This window comes from Panulirus ornatus, chromosome 35 (genome assembly GCF_036320965.1).
Source record: "Panulirus ornatus isolate Po-2019 chromosome 35, ASM3632096v1, whole genome shotgun sequence".
Taxonomy (NCBI): Eukaryota; Metazoa; Arthropoda; class Malacostraca; order Decapoda; family Palinuridae; genus Panulirus; species Panulirus ornatus.
Window position 1 is genome coordinate 12,972,440 of NC_092258.1, and position 15,851 is coordinate 12,988,290.

The following is a 15,851-nucleotide window of genomic DNA, read 5'->3' on the forward strand; positions in this document are numbered from 1 at the left end:
TTTCCCACTTTCTTCATTATTAGCCAAATCAATCCCTATTATGCTCCACTTATTTTCACACTTGCTGGCCATGACTAATTCAAACACTCAAGCCTAGACAATGAATGCCTGGAATTCTTCTTACCGTATTCAAATGCCAATGTAGTTTCCCTCTGTATTCAAATAACAATTTATCATATCCTCCATAGCCTGCCAGTATCAATCAGTTCAGAAAGCCTCAACGAAGGTTGTATAAATTACCTGAGAAATCACCATCACAGAAGACATGTGCTCTCACTTCCTTGCTTCTCTCTTCCACAGCCAAGGTAAGGCTACAGATACCTTTGTCTCCTACAATTCTGCACTTCAAAGTCCACTTTTGGCAGGGAGTGGAAATGATCTTTGTAATTCCACAAATGCCAAATTACTATGCCCCTTTTTTCTTTCAATGACCCTGAGCTCAAGCTATGCAATCTCTTTGCTTCCTGAGCAAGGCTTAAGATCTCTTATGGAACAATATCTTCTTACTCAGTTCTCCTGCTTAAGACTTACTCCAAAAGTCCATTTCTCATTGCTCTAGTCTTAGAGTCAGAGATGTTCATGCCATGTTTTTCACAGAAATTCTCTTCAGTTTTCATAAAGATCTGTTTTAGATGAGGATCTGTCTTAGTCCCAATTTTCACATGAAGAATGAAACAAAAAAATTTGCCACTTAGGACATTATTTCCACACATCTTAGAAGCCTCGGTGGATTCCACAGTCAACTGTTTTATAGATCATCTTTTACCTCTCCTACCTTTAAACAATCTTCTGTTTGAAAGTTACATTACTACTTATATCAAGCATGCATTCTAGAGTTCTTGCCAAACTCAAATGTTCACATCAACAAAATCAGAAAGGTGGCTTCCACTCTAACCTATCTAAGGAACATGTCTCTACAGGATATGGCTGTGGAGATCTTTCAGCACTTCTTTCCATCATTCCATGTGTAGCCCTTGAGAGTGCCAAGCACCTCTCCCAAACTCACTACTCAGTTAGTGATTTCTGCAATAAGGTGAGAGTCCTTCTTGCCTTTATTCAGTGATTCTAAAATTTCTTATGCTCAATGGCTGACTTTCATTTGGAGAAAGGAGCAAGTTTTGAACTTAAAACAATGCTATTTCTTTCTCTAGAGGCTATTGTGCAAGCCTCCTTGTTTCTTCCTTCTTTTCCTACACTACGCTTCCTGTAGTGTAGTGTACAGTAGTTTGAGTTTTGAAAGGAATGAGTTGATTAGATATGTCACTGAATCTGGATTTGCATTTATGACATACACAATGTTCTTTGAGACAAGTCAGAAGCAAGTTGTAGTTTACACAGTGAGATCCTGCCCTGGGAGAACAATGGTGGGGTTAACCAAAGATTATCACTGAGATTTTTCCCAATGATCCCCAAATAAACTAGTTATTTTCCCTTGCTCAATAGCCTCTTCTGTAAGAAGTAATAATTTTCTACTAGCTCATTTAGGCCTAATGAGTTTTTGAATATCTCTGTAGATATCTAAAGTCATTGGAACATGTGTTATCTTCATAAAATCATTAACAAATCCAAGTCAAAGCATCTTAATCTGCTAGGAAAATGGCCAGAGGAACTGCACAATGAGAAAACAGAAAGATGTTCAACTGTGTGTGCCTAGACTACAATCAATCAGCATATGATTGTATGCCAAACTATCATATTGGAAACAGTATAATAAAATGCAAATTGCTTTGTGGGATAACCCATTTACACTAATTTTTCTAATTCATTCAATCAATTCCTCTTAAAAGCATTTAGTGCATACAAGACATGAAAATGAATTACCTAAATGAGCATCTTCTTCAACTGAGGGTTCATCACTAATTGCCTCTTCAACAATGATAGGTGGCTCTTCTGTGATGGCTGGCGGACTCTGAATGGTATGTGAGGATTTCTTTCTTCCCAAGTTGCCAAAGAACCGGGCAAGTCGACCTCCTAAAGGTGCAGAAGTCAATGAGGAGTGTTAAGGAGGAATACTATATTACATGATAAAACACTAAGACTTCAATATTGCACTTACTGATACCACTTACTCTGGTTACAGGCATATGAGCAATATTACAAAGTGTTATCATACACAAGAAAATCACAATTAATGCACAAATCTCACACACAACAAAATATTACTGTCCACTCTCAATATGCACATTTGATATACAGCTGTTTTCCAAAGTTAGCTTGATGCTGATGACAGCTTTTGATAGAAAATCCTCCTGCAACTGGTGAATTTGGACAAATCTTTCATTGGTCACTGAAGCTGGAGTGCACTGTTAAATTTCTGTCACTTTCAATCGTTTACATTTACCTCACCCTGTATGTACATACCTACATGCCCATAAGACAGTGTTTTGCTGACAAACTTATGGAATAACATTTTGGGAAAAGGAAGCAGAGATGTTGCTCCAATGACTGAAGCATTAACAGAAACTTAAACTGGAATATAATATAGGTATAAGTAAACTATGTTAACAGAAAAAGTTTGCAATGTCCTTTCCTCTGTTAATCTCACAAAGACTGCTAAAAGGCTGTACTACAGAAAAGAAGGGGGTTCAGGAACTTAAAAAAAAGTCTTGATCTTATATCTACCTCAGGATTTTGAAATAGATGCCTATGGCATCGTTCAAGATAATATACTTAAGTAGAATGATGTGACCCTCCTTGATAAATCAGGACTGCTCAGTAAATATCTTTGATTCTGAGAACTGCATGGGATATACTGGTTTCAGAACCTTTGGGTAAGGGCTAATGACATCATCATCCTTACCTGATCTGACCATCAAAGACCTATACTTCAATCAGTCCCATTTATTTCCTAATGATATATGACTCAGTAATGAGTTTTAATTAATTACCGGTAATTACAAAATCTCAGTAAGAGTCACAAGTGGTTTTGTGTAATAACAAACAATAAATCTAAATAGAGTAGAGAGCAATTCTTGTTCATTAATGCCATACTTATGGCTAGTGGTCATATAACTGTATTAATTAATAAGAAGGAATTGTGGCAAACTTCTCAGAGAACAGTGAGTCACCATGACTCCTGCCATCCTATCAACCGATGACTTAGTAAATTTTCACACAATTTACATGACTAATAACTCACATGATTACACAACACAAGGACAGGGACCCCATTTATGGGTTCCTACTCCTTCAAGGCTACACTACCAGCAGGAGTCTTTCTCATCCAATGATGATGATACAACCTTGATGAAGGTGACTTTTCACTCACAGTATCATCAATATATCTTAAGACCCTTCATGCCCATGATGTAACCACCACAACGAAAACACCAAGCACTTACTGCTCAATTGCCCTGCACTCTTCCTACACAGACAAACAAAATCACTACACTTTCTGACATGTGGTCCTGCCCCATAAATGTGAAAGATTTCTGATGCTGCAGAAGGCCCAAAGAAGATAGAAGGAAATCCTTTTGTAGGAAGTAAGTATGTTAGTAAGTATTCATATCTACTTCAGGTACAACACTGATTTTCCGGCACTCTTGGTTCCAAAGCCTTGCCAGATTAACCATTTTACCGGACCAACCGTGGTCACATAATAATAATTCATCAACACACTTCTAACCCACTAATTATACATCTCCCATGTGTCTAACGTATACCATGGACTGCTAGAAATTTAATTTAAATAACTATTAAACTTAAATTAAATATATTTATTTATTTATTTTGCTTTGTCGCTGTCTCCCGCGTTAGCGAGGTAGCGCAAGGAAACAGACGAAAGAATGGCCCAACCCACCCACATACACATGTATATACATACAAGTCCACCCACGCAAATATACATACCTATACGTCTCAATGTATACATATATATACACACACAGACATATACATATATACACATGCACATAATTCACACTGTCTGCCTTTATTTATTCCCATTGCCACCTCCCCACACATGGAATAGCATCCCCCTCCCCCCTCATGTGTGTGAGGTAGCGCTTGGAAAAGACAACAAAGGCCACATTCGTTCACACTCAGTCTCTAGCTGTCATGTAATAATGCACCGAAACCATAGCTCCCTTTCCACATCCAGGCCCCACAGAACTTTCCATGGTTTACCCCAGATGCTTCACATGCCCTGGTTCAATCCATTGACAGCACGTCGACCCTGGTATACCACATCGTTCCAATTCACTCTATTCCTTGCATGCCTTTCACCCTCCTGCATGTTCAGGCCCCGAGCACTCAAAATCTTTTTCACTCCATCTTTCCACCTCCAATTTGGTCTCCCACTTCTCCTCGTTCCCTCCACCTCTGACGCATATATCCTCCTGGTCATCTTTCTTCACTCATTCTCTCCATTACACACTTTCTAATGAAACACTTTGGTCCAATTGCAATCCAAGCACTTACAGATATCTTCATCCAAAATTCTTAATATCTGGAAACTTGCAGGCATAACTCCAATCCTCGAACCCTTCAAACAACCCAACTCCCCTTCCTCTGACTGCCCTGTATCACATCTATCTTCAGTATCCAAACTCTATAAAAATTGATTCAGAACTCTTACCTGTACAACATGGCTCCAAACCCCACCGCTTCACCACCACACTAAATGCTGACCTCACACAACATATCATTAATAGCTTTAACCAACCACAACTCCCATCCTACAAAAGACTAGTAGCAGCAGACATCAACAAGGCATTTGATGCTGTCCCTTGACACATCCTCATATAAAAGATACTTGATATCACTCTTCACCAGAATGACAAAAAGTGGTTGGGCAATCTCATAGCTTGCCACCATCAGAGATCCACTCACAATGGCTTCTCCTCAAAACTCTTTAACTAAACAATGTAGTTCCCAAGGATCAGCTCTCTCTCCAACTCTCTTCAATCTCCCGCACATCCTTCCAACACCTACAGCAAACCACGAGATGAAGGTCCTCTCATCACCTTACAACACCCAGAAACCATAGTAGCAGCAACAAACATACTGCACAACATTAAATAATTGGAGCAATGGCTTAGTCATTGCTTAGCCAATGGCTTAGCCATCTTTACAGAAGTCTTCAATCATTCTTTTACTCCCACAGAGATACAAATCCAGCTCACACCCTCCATTCACCTTGAATGGACAATTACTCCCACTGAACAAAACACCACCCATTCTAGATATCACATATGACAAACAAAACACTGACTCCCTACATCAAAAACATCAACAGAAAAGCAAAACACAGACACTAATGCCCACAGAACACTAACTGACACCAGCTCTGGACAAGAAAAAGAATCACTTTTTGTCTTACACAAATAATTCATTTGTTTCACTCTAAATTACACCTCAACTATCTGGTCATAAAACTTCTTAAAGCAAATGTAAGAAAGCTGCAAACCAACAAAACAGAGCACTAAGAACCATCACTGCTATCTCAAAAACAACAAATACTCAGCACCTAAGCAATGAAAAAATGATCATACCAGTATCTTAATATGCCTGATTCTCAATTCTTTGCAACAGCACCAGAACTTTATCATCCAAACCAAGCACTTACCACAAATCGCCAAAGAAATAAAAATCTTACCCTTATACACACTTAAGCAACCTATACTCATAGATCCCTAACCCTCAACAAACACAATGCTAACAAAAGATAAACCCACTGAAATGACCTGATGAGCACTAAATTCATGCCCTCATAATTCAGTTTGAAACACAATCCCATGAGACATACACCCACCTGAAACCACATTCCCCAGACAAAATAATAACACCACCCATTATAAACACTGATTCAGCATATCACAAGCCCTTCATGCCCACTATGAAAGTATCATATTGAAGTCACTGAACACTTACCACTTAATTGCCCACATGAACACATACAACATCCATTCTCTTGCTGCCATGTGTAATGCACCACAACCAAAATTCCCAATTTACAACCATGCCCCAAAGACCTTTCGATGGTTTCCCCTGACTGCTTCATATGCCCTAGTTCAGTCCATTGATGGTATTTTGCCCCTCTATTCCACATCACTCTAATTCACTCTAACCCATGCATGACTTATACCCTCCTGCATGTTCAGGCCCCTTGTACTCAAAACTTTTTTCACTCCTACATTTCATCTCCAATTTGGTCTTCCCTTCTCCTTGTCCCCTTCACTTCTGACACATTAACCAATGTTATCAAACCTCTCCAAAATCATTCTCTCCATGTGTGCAAGCCATTTCAACACACACTCTTCAGCTCATTGTGTCTCTCTTACCCTATCATTTGTTACACAATCAACCCTCCTCACACCACATGCTGTCCTCGAATCTTTCATTTCTAGCACATTCACACTCTTCCATACATTCTCATCTACAGCCCACACCTCACATCCATACACTACCTTCAGGACTATTATTCATCTATTTTTTTTTTTATTTTACTTTGTCGCTGTCTCCCGCGTTAGCGAGGTAGCGCAAGGAAACAGATGAAAGAATGGCCCAACCCACCCACATACACATGTATATACATACACGTCCACACACGCAAATATACATACCTATACATCTCAACGTATACATATATATACACACAAAGACATATACATATATACAAATGTATATAATTCATACTGTCTGCCTTTATTCATTCCCATCGCCACCTCGCCACACATGAAATAACAACCCACTCCCCCCTCATGTGTGCGAGGTAGTGCTAGGAAAAGACAACAAAGGCCACATTTGTTCACACTCAGTCTCTAGCTGTCATGTAATAATGCACCAAAACCACAGCTCCCTTTCCACATCCAGGCCCCACAGAACATTCCATGGTTTACCCCAGACGCTTCACATGCCCTGGTTCAATCCATTGACAGCACGTCGACCCCAGTGTACCACATCGTTCCAATTCACTCTATTCCTTGCACACCTTTCACCCTCCTCCTGCATGTTCATCTATTTATTCATTTATTTATTTACTATACTTTATCGCCATTTCCTGCACCAGGAAACAGACAAAGAATGGCCCATTCACTAATATACAAATATATACAGATATGCCCAAGGGCCTGCTTGGGATTGAATCTACATGGGTTTAATTCCTTGGCATGGGAGTCAGCCCACAATCAACCCAGGTGTTCATCCTCCTCTCAGGGCCAGTTGATAAATGGATACCTGGCTTAGACTGGGGTGTGTGTGTGTGTGTGTATGCATACCTACACAGGAGTAGAAACATGTTACTATTCAAGGCTGAGACAGAAGGCAACATGAGGTTAAAACTCTCCCTATAACACATAAACAGTAATCAGAAATCAGCTCCTTAAGTTTCTCACCTGATCTTTCATCAGCACTCTGTTAGTAGCAAATAATAACTGACTCACCAACCAGGCATCCCCCACCCCTGACAGACTGAAGATGTGCTCCTCTCTTCAAGATCCTTGCATTCACTTCCCTCACCACCCCATCCATAAGCAAATTAGATTGCCATATGTGGCATCACACACCCCTGTGCAGACCCATATACCTTTTAACACATATTCATAACACCTTCTATGAAGCATCTCTATAAATCCTATCAAATATTTTTTTCAGATTCAAAAAATTCCACATACAGATCTTTCTGTTCCTCTAGGTTTTTGTGCACACATTCTTGAAAGCAAACACCTGATCCACATTTCCTCTACCACTCCTGAAGGAATATGCTTCCACCCCAAGCTGAAGCTATGCTCATGCCACCACCTTCTCAATCACTACTCTCCTGAATCAGCTTACCTGGCATATTTAACAAACACCTCTGTAATCTGAACATTTACTTTTGTCCTCTTTGTCTTTATGGAATAAGCTGGATAGGATGGTGGGTACTGAAATCTCTGGGAAAGTGTTGGGTATGCTGGTCAGGTTTTGCATTTGGGGAATAAATAAAGAGGGGAATGAAGAGAGATGAGGTATGTAGGTGTTATTAATGTAAACATTAATTGTTACAGATCGTATTTCTAGGCAGCTGTCATTGTCTGTGAGCTGTTTTGTAATTTCAGTGGTGTTGGAGAAAGGTATAATTTTCTGAACAAGTTTTACTGAGTTCTCCTTGTCCTTGCTGATTGTCTTCTCTTGCCATTGTGTAGGTGTAGAAAGGGAAGATGGATTTGGATACAAGTCTGGTTTCAGGGATGAGGGATATGGAGCTGTTGTGTTTTTACAACTGGCTAAGTATTTTTTTGAGTCTGTTTCTGATGCCAAGTTGCAGGATGTTTAGCTTTCTACTTGTATTCTGTGGAGTAGTGGGGTTTGTTTGTGAAGAGGGACTGTGAATTTTGTACTATTGTTTGTAGGGAGTTTCTGTTGGGGGTGAAGGGGTGTGCATGGGGTATCTGGAAGTTGCTGTCTGAGTGGTTGCAGCATTTCCAATACTCTAAGTAGTCTTTAATGGATGACACTAGGGTACAGTGGAGGTGATACCAATGAATGATGTAGGAGCATTTGATGGAGCAGACCTCTTGGTGATAAGTGTTGGGCACTGTGGACAGAGGTATACCAGTGGTCCAGGTTTAAAGTCACTGGCTTGCATTTCTAGCTGGGAGATGATAACCAGGCCAACATCTCCCAGTAGTGAAAAATGAGTGTGAATGTGTAAAGCATTTGGGTATAATCCATGGTAGCTGGGGACAGTTCAAGGCTAACCTCCACATGGGAGGAGGGAAAGTTTATCTCCTTTGAGACAGGATGAGTGGTGCTGAGTGAGGTCTCCCAGTTGTTTAAGACCTTCTGCAATCTTGACTGTTGACCATTTCCATCCATCATAGCCACACACATCCTATTGGCAATCATCCATTCACAGTATGGCCATGGGCAAGTGTTATGGGTTTGTGTGATGTCTACAAGGCTGTTTAATTCATTCATGTTTGGGATGTATGAGTCTTGCAGAGAGGAGCAGGGATGCACTTAGTTAGGGGTAAGGAGGGGCCTCAGAGGTACATCAGCTGTAGTTTGATAATTATTTGGCACTGAGGGAAGATTTGAGTGAAAAACTGCTGAAAAACTGCTGATGTCTAAGACAGAGTATGTGAAAGGAGAAAGTTGAGAATAAATGTGAATAAAAGCAGGAGTTATTAGGTTTAGCAGTGATGACAAACAGGTTATTTTGAGTGAGTCTGAATGGAGAGACCTTGGAGAAAGCGAAATATTTTAAATACATGGGAGTGGATGTGGCAGCAAATGGGATCATGGGAGCTGAAGTGAGCCCCAGAATGGGTAAAAGGGAAAAAGGTTCTACGCACAATGAGGAATGTATAGAAAAAGGTCACTGTCTTTAAGGGCAAAGATGGTGCAGCAGTCCTTGGGTAAAGATATATAAATAAAAAAATAAAAAAGAGCGTGGAAGTGTTGGAAATAAAATGCCTGAGGGCTACATGTGGAGTGAGGAGGGTTGATCAAATAAGAAATGATAGGGTAAGAGTATCTATGACACAGCTGAAAAGGTTGTGGAATGGTTTGGACATAAGGAAAGGATGAGAGCATATGACAAGGAGGATGTACATGCTAGAAGTAGAGGGAGCAAAGGAAAGGGGGATACCAAAAAAAGAGGTGGAAAGATGAAGTGAATAATGGTTTGAATACAGGGCCTGAACATGCAGGAAGATGTGAGACATGTGAGGGTAGTGGGGTATACAGGGGACAATATGCTGTCAGTGATCTGAACTGGGGCATATGAGGCAGTTGGGGGAACCACAGAAAGCTCTATATGGTCTAAATGTCATTTTCATTGAGAAAAATTAAAAAAATGCCAGGATATTTTTGTGCCCATTTAAGTGGGTTAAATGTTTCATAAAGTATTTATTTTTTAATTTATTTGTCATTGTCTCCCGAATTAGCGAGGTAGTGCAAGGAAACAGACGAAAGAATGGCCCAAACCACCCACTTACACATGTATATACATACATCTCCACACACACACGTATACATACCTATACATCTCAATGCATATATATATATTTATCTATCTATTTATTCATTCTGCTTTGTCGCTGTCTCCCGCGTTAGCGAGGTAGCGCAAAGAAACAGGCGAAAGAATGGCCCAACCCCCCACACACACATGTACACACATACACATCCACACACACAAATATACACACCTATATATCTCAATGTACACATATATATATATATACACATAGACATATACATATATACACATGTACACAATTCACACTGTCTGCCCCCACCCATTCCCATTGCCACCCTGCCACACATGGAATAACACCCCCCTCCCCCCTCATGTGTGTGAGGTAGCGCTAGGAAAAGACAACAAAGGCCCCATTCATTCACACTCAGTCTCAAGCTGTCATATAATAATGCACCGAAACCACAGCTCCCATTCCACATCCAGGCTCCACAGAACTTTCCATGGTTTACCCCAGATGTTTCACATGCCCTGGTTCAATCCACTGAGCACATTGACTCTGGTATACCACATCGTTCCAATTCACTCTATTCCTTGCATGCCTTTCACCCTCCTGCATGTTCAGGCCCCAATCACTCAAAATCTTTTTCACTCCATCTTTCCACCACCAATTTGGTTTCCCACTTCTCCTCATTCCCTCCACCTCTGACACATATACATCCTCTTTGTCAATCTTTCCTCACTCATTCTCTCCATGTGACCAAACCATTTCAAAACACCCTCCTCTGCTCTCTCAACCACACTCTTTATATTACCACACATCTCTCTGACCCTTTCATTACTTACTCAATCAAACCAACTCACACCATGTACTGTCCTCAAACATCTCATTTCCATCACATCTACCCTCCTCTGCACAACTCTATCTATAGCCCACGCCTCGCAACCATGTAACACTGTCGGAACCACTATTCCTTCAAACATAACAATTTTTGCTTTCCAAGATAACGTTCACGACTTCCACACATTTTTCAATGCTCCCAGAACTTTCGCCCCCCTCCCCCACCCTATGATTCACTTCCGCTGCCAAATCCACTCCCAGACATCTAAAACACTTCACTTCCACCAGTTTTTCTTCTTTCAAACTTTGCTCCCAACTGCAATGTCCCTCAACCCTACTGTACCTAATAACCTTGCTCTTATTCACATTTACTCTCAGCTTTCTTCTTTCACACACTTTACCAAACTCAGGCACCAGCTTCTGCAGTTTCTCACATGAATCAGCCACCAGCGCTGTATCATCAGCGAACAACTGACTCACTTACCAAGATCTCTCATCCACAACAGACTGCATACTTGCCCCTCTTTCCAAAACTCTTGCATTCACCTCCCTAACAACCAACAAATTAAACAACCATGGAGACATCATGCACCCCTACCGCAAACCAACATTCACTGTGAACCAATCACTTTTCTCTCTTCCTACACATACACGTGCCTTACATCCTCGATAAAAACTTTTCACTGCTTCTAACAACTTGCCTCCCACACCATATATTCTTAATACCTTCCACAGAGCATCTCTATCAACTCTATCATATGCCTTCTCCAGATCCATAAATGCTACATACAAATCCATTTGCTTTTCTAAAGTATATATTTCTAAAGTATATATTCTTATAAAGAATATATTTGCATATATTTCATACAATATAAATGTATAAAATTACATCTGGTATACAAATATGATACACATAAAATAAGGAAGCATTTGGATCTTGGTGTGGGCTACCTGGAAAGATCAGTGACTGTAATAAAAAAATCCATAATTCAAACATTGCTGGGTTCCAAGAAACTGGAAATAGACATCTATCTGTACATGAAACAATACAAACAAATGCAAGCTGAGTCTAAACAGTCGTGAAACCCAAAGGATAGCATACTCATGATACCTTTTTTCTCTCGTTGTGGCAGCTTCTCTTTATTCTCATGGTTATCCTCTTCTCCCTCACTCTCAACATCCGATACACTGTTCTCCGTCACCCCATTAAACACACCTTCCACATCATTCTCAACAACCTGCAGAATAATAGTGATATGCTGAACTGTCTAGCAAGTTGAATATTACTGATTATAATGCATTATGCTTAATTCCATATTTACATGGGGGTGAATGAAGTGCATACAGCTTCTCAACTAAGTGAAAAATCCTGAATTTGTTCAACATATTAAAGTTAAAATGGGCTTCCACACAAAACAGTATTTCAGTCAACACACAAATGTCTACCCTTACCCACAAACCAAGTGAAAAATCATCTTACTGATATACTGCCATAAACAACTTAGCATCTGTCTAACTCATTTGCATTCTCTTTCTTTACCTTGAACCTTCAATCATGGTACTACACTGTCTATATCTATGCATCATTTTCATTATCATCTTCCAAATGGCAAAACCATCTTGGAATATTATCATCTTCATTTCTTTGTAAGGATTTCCTCATACCATAAATCTTTCCAGCACTTCATTTTTCACTTTTTTCTTAAAGTTCCAGATATATCATAATACAAGTAAATCACCTCTACTGCTCTTATCTTTAACTAATCTAGACATAAGAAAACTAAAGCTTCCAATCATTCACACCCACTCAAGGTACATCGAACCAGACCAACACAAACAAACTGAAATACTATAATTTTCTGTATGTTTCCTGTTACTTCTGAATGCTGATGTATCATTTAATAGAGAAACTTTTCTTTTATTTTTTACATCTTCCATGATGGAATTTCTGGGCCATATTCACCATTTATGGGCATAAAATAGAAATGACAAATACTTCCCTTCAAGTCCATAAAAAACATCCATACTTACACATGAAGCTTACTGGTAGTTCCCCTTAAGTATTCTGTTTGCTTTTCTACTCTCAACACATAAAGCTCTTAGTTTTCTGATTTCTTCCACTACCACAGATAGCCATGAAAAGAAACCATTAGTCTTTTGCTGTCTCTTTTCATATGCATTTTTTAGTAATCACAAAGACTTTGTATTCCCTTCAACCCACTACCATGCACAGTTTATATGTAGACCCTGTCACATTTATAATAAAGCTCAGCAAAAACTTTCGACAAGAAATAACCATATATAACGGCAGATTTTAATTTCATGCTCAGTTTACTCAGAAACACTGGAAGGATACTAAGACAAAGGGTGTGTTATTCATAGGGATGCCTTTCATGTATCTCAACATCAGTCTAAGGCATCTTCTCCATATTTGAGAGGAAGAGATAAAAAAGTTAATCTGTAAAATAAAAGACAATGCACTCTAACATGAATACCAAGAAAAAATAAATGATAAAAAAAGGCATGAGATGAGTGACTGGTATGGAAAACAAAGTACAAGTGGACTCCTGTGGTGTACTGGTTAGCATTCCTGACTTTGATGCATTCAAGGGCAAGTGAAACTTCTGAGGTAAACCAGGGAAAGGCCTTTGGGGCCTGGATGTGGATAGGGAGTTGTGGATTCAATGCATTACACACGATAGCTAGAGACTGAGTGTGAAAAAATGTGGCCTTTTTTATCTGTTTTTCTGACGCTATCTCGCTGAAGAAGAGAGCAGCGATGCTGTTTCCTGTGGGGCAGGGTAGCGCTGGGAATGGATGAAGGCAAGCAAGTATGAATATGTACATGTGTGTATATATATATATATATATATATATATATATATATATATATATATATATATATATATATATATATATATATATATGTCGGTGTATGTGTATGTATGCATGTATGTATGTATATATATGTATATATGTTGATATATATTATATTATTGATTATATTTATTTTGCTTTGTCGCTGTCTCCCGCGTTAGCGAGGTAGCGCAAGGAAAGAGACGAAAGAATGGCCCAACCCACCCACATACACATGTATATACATACACGCCCACACATGCAAATATACATACCAATACATCTCAATGTACACATATATATACACACACAGACATATACATATATACACATGTACATAATTCATACTGTCTGCCTTTATTTATTCCCATCGCCACCGCACCACACATGTGTGAGGTAGCGCTAGAGAAAAGACAACAAAGGCCCAATTCGTTCACACTCAATCTCTAGCTGTCATGGAATAATGCACCGAAACCACAGCTCCCTTTCCACATCCAGGCCCCACAGAACTTTCCATGGTTTACCCCAGATGCTTCACATGCCCTGGTTCAATCCACTGACAGCATGTCGACCCCGGTATACCACATCATTCCAATTCACTCTATTCCTTGCACGCCTTTCACCCTCCTGCATGTTCAGGACCTGATCACTCAAAAATCTTTTTCACTCCATCTTTCCACCTCCAATTAGGTCTCCCACTTCTCATTCCCTCCACATCTGACACATATATCCTCTTAATCAATCTTTCCTCACTCATTCTCTCCATGTGACCAAACCATTTCAAAACACCCTCTTCTGCTCTCTCAGCCACATTCTTTTCATTTCCACACATTTATGGATCTGGAGAAGGCATATGATAGAGTTGATAGAGATGCTCTGTGGAAGGTATTAAGAATATATGGTGTGGGAGGAAAGTTGTTAGAAGCAGTGAAAAGTTTTTATCGAGGATGTAAGGCATGTGTACGTGTAGGAAGAGAGGAAAGTGATTGGTTCTCAGTGAATGTAGGTTTGCGGCAGGGGTGTGTGATGTCTCCATAGTTGTTTAATTTGTTTATGGATGGGGTTGTTAGGGAGGTGAATGCAAGAGTTTTGGAAAGAGGGGCAAGTATGAAGTCTGTTGGGGATGAGAGAGCTTGGGAAGTGAGTCAGTTGTTGTTCGCTGACGATACAGCGCTGGTGGCTGATTCATGTAAGAAACTGCAGAAGCTGGTGACTGAGTTTGGTAAAGTGTGTGAAAGAAGAAAGTTAAGAGTAAATGTGAATAAGAGCAAGGTTATTAGGTACAGTAGGGTTGAGGGTCAATTCAATTGGGAGGTGAGTTTGAATGGAGAAAAACTGGAGGAAGTGAAGTGTTTTAGATATGTGGGAGTGGATCTGGCAGCAGATGGAACCATGGAAGCGGTAGTGGATCATAGGGTGGGGGAGGGGGCGAAAATTCTGGGAGCCTTGAAGAATGTGTGGAAGTCGAGAACATTATCTCGGAAAGCAAAAATGGGTATGTTTGAAGGAATAGTGGTTCCAACAATGTTGTATGGTTGCGAGGCATGGACTATGGATAGAGTTGTGCGCAGGAGGATGGATGTGCTGGAAATGAGATGTTTGAGGACAATGTGTGGTGTGAGGTGGTTTGATCGAGTAAGTAACGTAAGGGTAAGAGAGATGTGTGGAAATAAAAAGAGTGTGGTTGAGAGAGCAGAAGAGGGTGTTTTGAAATGGTTTGGTCACATGGAGAGAATGAGTGAGGAAAGATTGACCAAGACGATATATGTGTCAGAGGTGGAGGGAACAAGGAGAAGAGGGAGACCAAATTGGAGGTGGAAAGATGGAGTGAAAAAGATTTTGTGTGATCGGGGCCTGAACATGCAGGAGGGTGAAAGGAGGGCAAAGAATAGAGTGAATTGGAGCGATGTGGTATACCGGGGTTGACGTGCTGTCAGTGGATTGAATCAAGGCATGTGTATGGGGGTGGGTTGGGCCATTTCTTTCGTCTGTTTCCTTGCGCTACCTCGCAAACGCGGGAGACAGCGGGAAAAAAAAAAAAAATGTATGCATATGTGCATGTATGGACGTTTATGTATATATATGTGTATATGAGTGGATGGGCCACTCTTCGTCTGTTTCCTGGCATTACCTCGCTGATGTAGGAAACAGCAGTCGAGTATAACATAAAATAAAAATTATATATAGATAGATAGCGCTAAAAGGATGGCCTTGATTAGGGCCTCAGTCACCTATGCCATCTCAACTTGAAAAAGA

The 15,851-nt window shown here is 40.0% G+C and overlaps 1 protein-coding gene across 4 annotated transcripts in view; it reads right to left on the reverse strand.

Moving 5' to 3' along the window:
* LOC139760171 (X-linked retinitis pigmentosa GTPase regulator-like) overlaps positions 1 to 15,851 on the reverse strand; it is a 145,083-nt gene that overhangs the window by 18,674 nt on the left and 110,558 nt on the right. For all 4 annotated transcript variants that reach the window (XM_071683091.1, XM_071683093.1, XM_071683092.1 and 1 more), the window contains 2 exons: positions 11,851 to 11,977; positions 1,822 to 1,971 (listed from right to left, as the gene is read on the reverse strand). In XM_071683091.1, the coding sequence (XP_071539192.1) occupies positions 1,822 to 1,971; positions 11,851 to 11,977 (277 nt within the window). The remainder of the gene's footprint in view (positions 1 to 1,821; positions 1,972 to 11,850; positions 11,978 to 15,851) is intronic.